We start from the raw sequence: 12,655 nt of genomic DNA on the forward strand, positions 1-12,655 counted from the left end.
ATTTTAATCAAGCGATAAAGGGTTGGGAGATGGATGAAATATACAGATTAGTTAAATAATGTCTAGAATTAGGGGTTGAAAGGTAGTTGATTGAACGATGCTGGAAAGTGGAGAAATTCTCCCCAAAAGAGCGCAAAAAATATTGCGCTGTAAATTGCACCTTTTTTGCACTACGAGATCTGTAGCGTTACGGTCAAAGACAAATATACAAAACCATAACACTACAGATCTGCAGCTAATTTCAGATAAAAGAAAACTCTCATAGTCACTTAGGTTTCTTTTTTTCAAAATATAACATATGTAAAGATACATTTATGTATAGCAATTCTGATTTAAAATTTTAGTATCTACATGTATTCAATACAATAAATGCATTTAAAAATTCACTAAAATATATACCATCAAAATCTCAGTATCTGCTCAAACTCAACAAAACCCAACAAACTTCAAAATATATGAGGATTCAAGATAACAGGGTAAAAATACTTAAGAATAAGGGGTTGGGACTTCAAAATCAGTTTGACGTATTCATGGTACTGTGAAATCATTATTTTTCATTGGGGTTTAATTTTTTGTTGTTTACGAGGTACATGCATGAAGAGACCCATGAATTTATGACCACCACAAAATATAAACTTTCATATGCATAACTACTTAACATTTTCTAACCTTGAAATCAAATCCCCACAAACCAATAGCTTTTCTTCAAACCTCAAATATTTGACCCCACGAAAATTTTACAGTATTCGAGATATCAGTGTTTGAGATGTTGTGGTTTTACTGTATATCTGTGTCTTACCTGGTTCAATGACAAAACCTACACCATCCCTCCACACCGCCATACTCTGGGCTTCTATAGGGATGGAGATATCTACATACCGAAGACTCTTAATGAACACTCTCTCAAACGCCACTAACTGAAGGCGAGGCATTCTCTCTTTAGTAGACAACCATTTTATGTAGACTTGAAATACCTAAAAATATAATCAAATTGATATGATCTTAATGATTTTAAAACAAACATGTAATATAACAAACTACAGTTTTTATATCTGATGCAGTCAAAATTAATCATGCGTTTACTATGATTTAGAATGTTTTATTGAAGTCGAGAGACATACATCTCATAGACATAACACATGTAATAATGAAATAAACAAACATCTTAACACGTGCAATAATGGAATAAACATACAACGTACATGTGCAAAGCATATAATGCAAAATGAAGTACGGAATATTTCACTTCATAATCAAGCACTTAAAATACAAATCATAAAATATTATACAATTATGGACTTCAGTGTAGGTCGATATGTGGTTATAAGGACTCATGGCCATTGATATTGACCAAAGACACAGAAAATGATAGCGACCTCGCAGGCTCGGTCGCTATCACTTTCTGTGTCTTCAGCCAATATCAATTGCCACGAGTCCTTAAAACCACATATCGACCTACACTGAAGTCCATAACAGTTATATTATATAATCACTCAAATTGAAATCACTGACACAGTCCTAACTGAACGGACTTGGCTGACATTATGTCACAATGGTTAAATTAACATTTCTTATATTATGACGTCATGTACTACGTAACTTTAGTGCAAACAAACAGTGTGTTGTGCGATATTATTTTCTACGGACGCGCTTTCACGTCGATATCACAAAAGGAGGAATATCACGTGACGTACTTCAGCCAATGAAAACTATGAAAATAATCTTCTTATAATACTATAATGATATTGCATGAATTGCATGATTATTTTACATATCATTAGAGCTGGGACGATGCATACATGTAAATATATAATTATTATAACAGTAACTTGATCCGAAGGGTCGTATCACATCGAATTGACAGGCGCAGATTATAAGATATTACGAGACGCGAAGTGTCGAGTTTGATCTGATGATCCGTGTCTGTCAACGAGATATGATACGGCTCTTCGGATCAAGTTACTGTTATAATGATAAATTTATTATATACCCCCACATAACTAGCAAAATATAGCAAAAGAAAACTTTAGAGATCAATTGTGTAGCGCATTATCCATAAAACAAAGCTTAATAACAAGGGACTTTATAGCACAAGAAAAATAACGTCATATTTCTGCGTACTATGTCATCAGTTTCGGAGAGTGGTGATATGGATTCAGGAAACCACAGAGTGGTGATTCAGAAAGTCGATGTCACGTGGTAACTAAGTCAACAGTAAAATTAAGTGATACACATTAGGTATATAATAAAACTTTTTCTATATTGATACGCATCACGATATTTGAGCCACGATACGATACGTATCACGATATGTTTAATTGCTTATAAAATCTTTTTTTGCATTGAAATAACCAAATTTTTCCTTTTCAAATAAGAATTATTTATTCAAAATAGTTGTTTATATGTTGTAAAACAAAGATATTTTACTCAAGTGGTGTTAGTTATTATTTATTTCATATCTATACATGTATTTATATTTAGCTTATTTATTTTATATATTAAACCTCAAATGTTAAATAAACAAAGAAAAATGGAAGTCAGATGTTTTGGGCAGTATTTCTTCATACACTGTAGTGTATGTATGGATATGCGTATCGTCCTCACAGATATCTCGATATATCGTCCCAGCTCTACGTATCATGCGATAATGTATATGCATTTTAGGAAAATTAGATCTACATGTAGATCTCTCTCTTTTTCTATCAAATATTATACCAAAACAAATGACAATCATGTACGAGTACCCGTAAGTATTAAAATTTAAAATAAGTCAACTAGAAATCCTGTAAAGCCTTACCTCATCACCATCAAATGGACCTTCGTTGAACACACGGACCTGTACAACATTGGGGTCCCCAGCTTTGACCTTGGACACATAATACAGCTTACTGTACACAAAGGTGGAGTAGGAGAGACCGTACCCAAAGGGATACAGAGGTACACCCGTAAAATAGCGGTACGTCCTCCTGGTCATAGAATAGTCAGTCATGGAGGGAATCTGAAATTTTTGTTTTTAAATGTAATGAAGAAAAACATATGGTACATATATAATAAAATAATTTTTCATATACATTTTTCTCTGTGTAGTGAAATCAAAAGATATTGAGTAAATTTAACCAACATTACAAAAAATTCAACAATTGAAACCCTACTCAGTCTGATATTAATTATACATTTTATAAGTTCAAATATGTAAATGTATTGGTAAGTCTAAGTAAAGAATGCTTTTTCTCCACAGATCCTGAAATTTCAATAATCAATAAGATGTCAATTACCTGATCAGCATATTTGTACCAGGTATAGGGCAGTCTCCCTGCCGGATTAAACCTTCCGTCTTTCATAATGAGAGCTTGTTTAACGACCTCCCCCGTGGCTTGGGCAGGATAGAAACACTGAATGATGAGCAGCACTCTCTCATTTTCCTCAGCCCAGGTGATGTTCACAGGCCCCGCCGAGAAAACCAGTAGATATACCACTTTGTCAGCTGGAGGGAAAATTATTGCAGGTTATACTAGTACATGTAGATCCGATCAAAATAACATAGTTTTTAAGTTTTCACACTATTTCTGAATTTTATTTAAAAAAAAAGATGCTTTGATTCACAAGAATTTGAGTTTGTGTAAAGTACATCTTAATTTATATTTATACAAAAGAATGAATATTTCATTAAAACATAGCTCACTCATTGCAACAACATCCTGAAGAAGTTGGAGCTGTTTCCCTGGTAGTGACATGTCTTTCCTATCAACATTCTCACTCTCTAGTCCTTTCCCTGAAATGTTAATCATCTGAAATTACTATCATGGTAACATTTTTACTGTTTTTTGTTCAGAAGTTAAGATTTTTAAAGAGAACATTATTTTTTATGGTTTTAGCCCCAGTCCTCTGACCCTAGTGGCAGGGATCATGATATTCAAAATTTTCACTCCTATTGAATGCTATACATGTATTATGCCAATATTGGTTGATATTGGTTCAGTGGTTCCAGAGAGAAGCTTAAAACAAAGGCACCTGACGTTACTTTTCTTTTAATTAAAAAAAATATATACCCTTACCTTATAATAAACCAAGGTCCACATCAGCGCCATCTTGAATTTTTCTAGGTCTGCCACATCCACTTGTATTTTCGTCTGAAACTCCGTCAAATAAATTCCCTGCAACCATATTCTTTCTGTGGCCAGTCTTTCGAGGTCTAAACTTACGGACACTGCAGCCAGAAGGGCGCATCACACTTGCAAATATTAAAAATTCCTCGTCAAACTCGATCTACTGCTTCGACAATCCGAGAAATCGCCAAAGGGGGGCCGGAAGTTTACATCAATATGCTAATGGGAATTCCGTATTTGTCAGTTTTGTGGTGGATCTTAAGCGGCGTGTTATAATTACTTTGAAATTTTAATAAATATTTCGATTATTGAAATGAAAAATAAAACACTTCTTATAAATATACCTGTAAAATATACTGTGTTAATCTATACAAATCGTTGCGTTCGAAACAATCTTGAATGAAAGAGGGGGGTGCTTGAAAAAAAATCAACAACAAATCATCTAGAGTTAATTGAATGGTTTTCAAAAAACAATAGACTGCAAACCATCCAGTTATATATATACATGTGTATATACATATATACCTGGCATATGCTTAATTGAAAAAGGGGAGGGGATACATGCACTGATAAAAGGATATGTAATGAAATCAATTAGCTTATGCAATATGTATATGTATAATCTGTCACCAAGAAAAAAAAATAACAAGAGGCCCATGGGCCTTATAGGTCACCTGAGCATTATGCAACAACTTTCCAGTGATTGCATTTGATTCATGTTTTAAGCCAGATGCTATGGCATTCACAATTTTGAAAGAGGCACCATTGATCATCATAACAATACACTTAGCAGTTGCTTAGTTTGTTTACTTAATACCCATATGCAGGGTAAGGGAACAAAAAATGCATTTCAACTAATCAGTTATATTCAGCAATAATCAGCAGTGCCCCTACCACACATGAACCCCTGACCCTTAGGCCTTGATATTTGATTAATACCAAGGAGCAGATTTCAAACCATTCATTCATTTTCAGTATATAAGTACAGTCCCCCCCCCTTCTATGGTACCCCTGACCCTGGGGCCTTGAAATTCACAATTCTGGAAGATATGGGCCCTTGTCCAGCATAACTATATAGGTAGTTCATCTGCTTAATACCCTGGAGCAGAGAAGAAAATTTTCAAAAATTTAATGTATTTTCACTATATAATCAATAGAGCCCCGCCCTAACACCAGAACCCCTGACCCTGGGGACATAAAATTCACAATTTTGGTAGAGGCACTCTTGCTCATCATAACTATGCACTTAGTTAGTTTATTTAATACCCAGGAGCAGAAAAGAAGATTTTCAAAGAATTCATGTATTTTCACTATATAATCAATAGAGCCCCGCCCTAACACCAGAACCCCTGACCCTGGGGCCATAAAATTCACAATTTTGGTAGAGGCACTCTTGCTCATCATAACTATGCACTTAGTTAGTTTATTTAATACCCAGGAGCAGAGAAGAAGATTTTCAGAGAATTCATGTATTTTCACTATATAATCTATAGAGCCCCGCCCTAACACTAGAACCCCTGACCCTGGGGCCATAAAATTCACAATTTTGGTAGAGGCACTCTTGCTCATCATAACTATGTACTTAGTTGGTTTATTTAATACCCAGGAGCAGAGAAGAAGATTTTCAAAGAATTCATGTATTTTCAGTATATAATCAATAGAGCCCCACCCTAACACCAGAACCCCTGACCCTGGGGCCATAAAATTCACAATTTTGGTAGAGGCACTCTTGCTCATCATAACTATGCACTTAGTTAGTTTATTTAATACCCAGGAGCAGAGAAGAAGATTTTCAAAGAAATAATGCATTTTCACTACCTACTTATTTAGCCCCGCCCTAGCACTAGAACCCCTGACCCAAGGGCCATGAATTTCACAATTTTGTAGAGGACTCATTGCTGATTACAATCATGCAAACAGTTTGACTGCTTGATGTCCAGGAGTAAAGAAGAAGATTTTTAAAGATTGCATTAATTTTAGTGGTTTTGGCCCCACCCCTCAGGCCCCAGGGGGGCAGGGATCATGAAATTCACAATTTTTGTTCCCCTTCACCCATAGATGCTTTAGGCCAAATTTGGTTGAAATTGGTTCAGTGGTTGCAGAGAAGAAGCTAAAAATGTTCAAATGTTAACGCACAACGCACGACGACGGACGAAAACAGATAGCAATAGGTCACCTGAGTTTACTCAGGTGACCTAAAAAATGTCGCCATGCCACTACTTTATTGCAATACATATAATTGCAGATCTCAACACTCCCCGGAATAATTTTAGTGTGGACCCCCCCCCTTCTCACACACGTGCGTACATATTTTAAATAAACAAAGTCAATCTTCTCCGTGGATAGCGCTCAATCGGGGCATCAAAAATGACAGTACATGTATTATTAATTATATTTAGTGCATGTAAGTAGGGACTTAAAACCGACTCAATATTTAGTCTCGAAAATGTTCACTGATCAGCTAGCATGATCAGGCCGATCTTCGACACATTTACAAAATATATATCGAAATTATTTTGGAGAGAAATAAAATAAATGTTCTTACATGTATATTACGTTGTATTATTGTCTGAATTATTGTTTTTGGAATAAGTACTAACTTTCGCCGGTTAAATTTAAAAATAAATTGTACAAATATATTGACCAATCAAAAAAGGGCTTTCCTTAAGAATTTCAAGTCGTATGTAAACTTCCGGCCCCCCTTTGGGGATTTCTCGGATTGTTGAAGCAGTAGATCGAGTTTGAAGAGGGATTTTTAATATTTTCAAGTGTGATGCGCCCTTCTGGCTGCAGTGTCCGTAAGTTTAGACCTCGAAAGACTGGCCACAGAAAGAATATGGTTGCAGTGAATTTATTTGACTGAGTTTCAGACGAAAACACAAGTGGATGTGGCAGACCTAGAAAATTCAAGATGGCACCGAGGTGGACCTTGATTTTTTATAAGGTAAGGGTATATCTTTTATTAAAAGAAAAATAAGTAACGTCAGGTGCCTGTGGCTTAAAATGTTCAAAAGTTAATGCTTGGATGATGCACAATGATGTAGATTAACAAATTACATATAACAATAAATCTATATATACACAAGTATGAAATTCTAGGAAGAATACAGTCTTGCAAAATTTTACAAAAATAATGTTCCACATACATGTATAAATAAAATGTGATGCAATTATCTCCCTTGAGCAACAATTAAACTGGGAGCCTCAAATGAGCTACCCATGAACAAATCGTAAGAAAGCTTTGGTATGGGTACTAAAACAAATAAATCTCGGGATAACTAACCTGTTCCCAAACACACCACTACTAGATCCGCCCCTACAAGCGCAGTCTTAACATCCTCTTGTGAGTAGTTCTGACAAGGTGTACCATCTAAACAGCCTGCTGCATAGTTCATAGAAAAGTTCAGCTCTGAGAGGCCTTTCAGGGGAGTTTTCACAAATTTGGGGTCTGTCGTAGGGGAATAGTCACCAAACATTTGGTCACTGTTGTTTGCCATTGGTCCAATAACCTGTGATGAAATATGATGTAAAATGTAATTTTGCATTGGGAAAGAAAATCTAATACTAGTATATCTGTCAATGAAAGAGATCTATAATAATGATATCATACATTAAAATATTTGACTTTTTTTTCAGTATGGCTTAAATGTCAATCAGTACATACTAATACAATACATGTATCCATAATGTTGTATCACTATGACTGGATTTCATACGAGCACTTTATAAATAATGAGGGGGGTCAAGGTTTATATCAGTAATTTCTAAACTAAACTTGTTATAATAATATACATGTAGTTTACAAAATATACCATTTATACCAATATATTTTTTCTTTTCATAGAATACTCAACTTATTATTAAAAATATTTTTCACTTTTTACATACTGCCATTCTTTCGGCAAGAAATCCACCAATCAGATGCTCCCTACCAAACTTTGATGGCCTCTTCAACAGAACCATGGACTTGGCTGCCGCTGTGAGAGACAGGTTCCTGTGTTCTTCACTCTGGATGACGGACAGATTGACAGTAGAGTAGGGGTTCATCTCAGGAGGATCAAACTCTCCCAGCCTCATTCTGGTATAAAATAAAGGCTTAACTCGGTCTCGAACTACAGACTCTTCCAACTTTCCACTCTTAACTGCATCACCTTCAAAGAAAATGTCAGAGGAAATTTAGTCCTTAATCATATATGAGAAACAATCCAGAACAGAAGATTAAGGAAGTCTCATAAATATACCCCGGTAATCATTTATGGTTTAAGTATTATACTGTGGAATAGTCTTTGTGGGGGACCACAGTTTGATTTCCTTAGCCACTCATACCAATGCATGAGTTTACATCCCCATAAATGATGTTTGACAGCAAATCAGCTTACTCGATCTTATGGTGTATATCAAAGTTACGCACAAATTACGTCCCCATAACTAGTAAAATTTGGATTGCCAACCAAAGTTGATCCCAAAAAATTAAAATGATTTCACAAACCATTATTTACCAATGCTCATAAAAACAGGGTCCTTAAGGTTTGCAGACAGTTCAAGATTACACCCCGCATTCACTGACCCAGCTGCAGCATCTAAGGAGTTATTGTAGTATTTATGGAAGGTGATCTGGTTTTCTATGGCCCCCTCGTCACTGACCACATATCCTGAAAAGTTCCACTCCCCCCTCAGTATGTCCAGCAGGAGAAGGTCATTACTGCAGGCAGGTACACCATTTATTCTGAGAATAGAGGATATGAAATAACTAACAAGATGAAATGTTCTGCATTTTAAGTTTTTTTTCTCTGGCAAGAGCTTTGACAGCAACAGTATTACAGACAGACATGAACTCAACTTTGTCCAAAAGAACAATTTAGTTAACCAGCACTATACGTCAATCGCATTGCATGACACTATCTTTCTACAAAATGAATCAATAATAGCTTTCTAAGAAAGGATAATAATACAATTAAGTTTTCATTTGCTTGAATGCAAACTTCCACACATGTACTTAAACTTATGATGCTTTCACATTTTATTTCCTCAAACATGTTTACGTACAGACCTGTTATAACTGCACATAAGGCTGTATGCTCCAGCTTCTACACATTTCTTAAATGCTGGTAGGAAGGTCAGCCTCAAATCTCGTATAGAAACCTGGGGGGAAAATCCAATTAACTTCAAGATTACATGTACACAGTGTCAGTCAAAGTAATTCAAGATAATGATATCAGATAAAATTTTATAAAGGAAAACATACTGAGCAGACAAGCAATTAGAAGGAAGCAATTAGAAGGAAATATTCCTAGTTTCATAAAACTGATATCAAAACTGTAGGTCTTTAAAAAAATCAAGGTGTAGATCTATGTGTTAGAATAGATTTATTCTAAATTCTATATGTATGACAAAAGGTGTGTAAAATTCCCAAACCTTTGCATCAAAACTCATTCTGGACACCGGGATGTCCTCTGGTCCACCATGGGCATCAAAATGTTTACAGCCCGCATTGGCCTGTATGTATCTGTCATTACTTCCCTGCAGTCCCTGAACAAAATAGTGGGCATACACCCCAGAAAGGTATGGATCCTCCCCGTATGTTTCCTGTAAACAAAATTATTGATTAAATGTATAAGAATCACTATCAAACATTGTTTGCCTTTTATATACAGTTCAGGAGAGTTACCCCAGAGCCCAGAGAAATGAATTGTGTATCTGTTGTACAACTTCAGACTCACTTACTCACCTGATTTCTGCCCCACAGCGGATGCCTCATGATGTTGACCACTGGACTGAAGCAGCTGAGTCCAGTATGATCAGTGAAAATTCCTCGCTTCACAAAATCATTGTGTTTTGCTCTCACTTCAGTGGCTGCTGCTTTTGATATATTATAGATGAGATCCTTACTATAAAATACACATTTTTTACCATATTGCAGAATAACAAATTACTACATGCATCATTCATTGAAAAATTATGTATAATTGCAATACTTTTATTTTCACTATAACATTAAATGATTGAATCATGCATAATGAATAGAGGAAAAGGTTATTTTTAATCTTGATTTGCAATTTAAAATCAGAGATCATGGTGATATTTCAGGTAGTCGTGGTTATGTATCTTACCTAAAAGCAGCAGCAAGCCCAATAGCCTGAGGGAAAGAGGTGGCATTCCCTGCCTCCACATCACCTCTCAGACACTCGGTATTCCATTGATAGGGTCCGATACCTAAACTCTCGATGGCGGGGGCGGGTCCCCCATATTCTCCTGCACCTCCTCGCGCAAGCTGTTGAACAATCTGATCTAAAGTCAACCTCCCAACCAAATCATCAACCCTCTCAGACCAAGGTAGTGAAACATTTCTAAATGGATAATCACCCAATGTCAGCGATATCTGCACAAATAAACTGATGCAGTGGATGACTTTTCTTAACATTGTCCCTGCTTTCACAATGTTTCTTCTTTCTTTTTGAATTGTTTTTAAATTGGATTTTCACTGTAAAATCATAAATATGTTCACGTGACAAAACCCGACCCAAAAACAAACAACCGGATATATTCATTGAAATCGATTTTATTATTATAGAAAATGGAATGCAAAAATCCGGATTAATTTAACAAAATTGTAATTTTGAAAATAATCTTTTTAAAATTATTTTCATTCGTTTCTCTCTAGATTGATCCTAATAGGCTTTCGTACTACTTTAGCACTATTCAGAAAAGAAATCTTATTTTTCTAAACTTGCAATTGCTATGAAAGATTCACAGTACAAGCATATGTGCTTGAGGTAGGAACCCCCTTCCTTCAAGGACCCATGGGCCTTTAGTCGTGACTTTTTACTCAAAAATTATTTTTCAATAATGGGGGGGGGGGGTCCTGTCCTCAAGCACCTGTGAATACAAGAAGCTGTCATGCAGTGCAAAGTATAATAAAAATAGACGATGCAGATCGAGTGTCATGTGTGCGTTTTACAGGGACTTAAGGTCAAGATCTAGTAAATGGAAGGTGCCTACAGATTTTTCAAATTTAAGAAATTAATTCCTTTAATGATACTTTATAACATTAGCTTGGTCAAAATAGGTGTTTCGGGGCATAATTTGTAGAAAAACAAAATGAAAAACCATATTTCAAACTGTCATTTTTCAATGAAAAATTAAGAAAACCAGTATTGAAAATGGGAGTTTTTTCCATATAAGACAAAGAAAATGTATCCAGATTGCCTACAGTTTTTCAGGAAATGGTTACATGTATTTGCATGTTCTTAGTCTCTACTTTAAAATGATGTTAAATTCAAGATAGGTATCGGGATTACTTTTCATGTGATTTCAAATTGAATTCCACATGAAAATACTTTATTTTCTACACAATTCTTTTAGAGATGTAATATAAAGTACGGGAAAAAGAAACTCGAAAGTGATTATGACGTCATAATGGATTTAGCACTGAAAAGTTATTCTAAAGCCATCCAACTGTACATATCAGCTACTAGTATATATAATTGAAATTCGGAAATATTTTTTGAACCCATATTTCCATGGCCATAATCTGGCCATAGTATAATAATAACACATTGTATCAGGCCAAAATTGTTGGAGGAGTAGCATGCATGTTTTGAAAGTATTTCACAGAAAGTTCTTTTTTTAGTAACCATCGGACACGCCTTTCATTTGAACTCAAAAAACATTAATACACAGAACTGATTATTCACATGTATCTATCGTAGTCTACTTGTGTTCCAAGTTACATGTATGTTGAAATCAGACTTTTGTTAACACTTAGCTAGGGGACGACCATTGATTCTGAGGGGGGGGGGGGAGGGGGTAGCAGATTTTTGAAATAAATAATCTGTCCCTGAAAATGTTGAAAATAAATAATCTGTCCTGGACTGCAAAGAAAATAAATAATCTGACCTTGACTGGTGAAATTCAAATATTGTGAAAAATACCCTTGTGCACATAACACAATGGCGATTGCATCAATCCGATTGGCAATGTTTTAATATAAGTGTGAGAAAAAAAGAAAATGCATATATATGACCACTACACAAGGAAGGGGAAAATCACAGACAAAGCAGTATTAAGCATCATTGATAAGACAATATACTTGCGGTGCAGACTTGATAATAGTAGTCAATTAATTTATCTAAAGGACAATGTGCACTCAGTAGGTGTGGTGAATCACTTTAAATACAAGCCAATTCTTATGCACCGCAAAAGATAAATTTTCTTTTGTCAAAGAATTACACTTAGCGGTGGCGGATTTAAGGGTAGCGCCCCCCCCCCCCTAAAATTGTCAAAGTTAGCGTAAATTATAGTCTAGATTAAAATGTAGAAATGTCTACTCGGACGTATTCATTTCTATACCCTACGAAATGTCTGGAATCAAGGAGCTTCCGGGGGTCTCGCCCCCTGCGTCCCCACCAGGGCTTCGCCCTGGACCTACTTTATGTGCCCCACTTAATTTCCTGTATCTCCCCTGCTTAGTGATTGATATTCCCCGATTTATTAATACAAAGTATATAAATTATTAGTCTTTTTAGTAATAATATCTTATTTATGAATAT

At 35.5% G+C, this 12,655-nt stretch overlaps 1 protein-coding gene across 1 annotated transcript; it reads right to left on the bottom strand.

The window, feature by feature from the left end:
* Positions 1 to 741: 741 nt before the first annotated feature.
* LOC134256035 (uncharacterized) lies at positions 742 to 10,615 on the bottom strand (the record flags this gene model as incomplete). The annotated part of the gene is made up of 11 exons (XM_062738627.1): positions 10,217 to 10,615; positions 9,835 to 9,994; positions 9,522 to 9,692; positions 9,157 to 9,248; positions 8,606 to 8,832; positions 7,995 to 8,257; positions 7,390 to 7,615; positions 3,683 to 3,772; positions 3,276 to 3,484; positions 2,798 to 2,998; positions 742 to 974 (listed from the first exon to the last, which is right to left on the bottom strand). Coding segments are annotated over exons 1-11 (2,183 nt in total), but the record flags the coding sequence as incomplete, so codon positions are not given.
* Positions 10,616 to 12,655: the final 2,040 nt, after the last annotated feature.

The sequence above is a fragment of the Saccostrea cucullata genome, unplaced genomic scaffold (genome assembly GCF_032062105.1).
Source record: "Saccostrea cucullata isolate Sc308-1 unplaced genomic scaffold, CSIRO_AGI_Scuc_v1 ctg16486, whole genome shotgun sequence".
Lineage (NCBI taxonomy): Eukaryota > Metazoa > Mollusca > Bivalvia > Ostreida > Ostreidae > Saccostrea > Saccostrea cuccullata.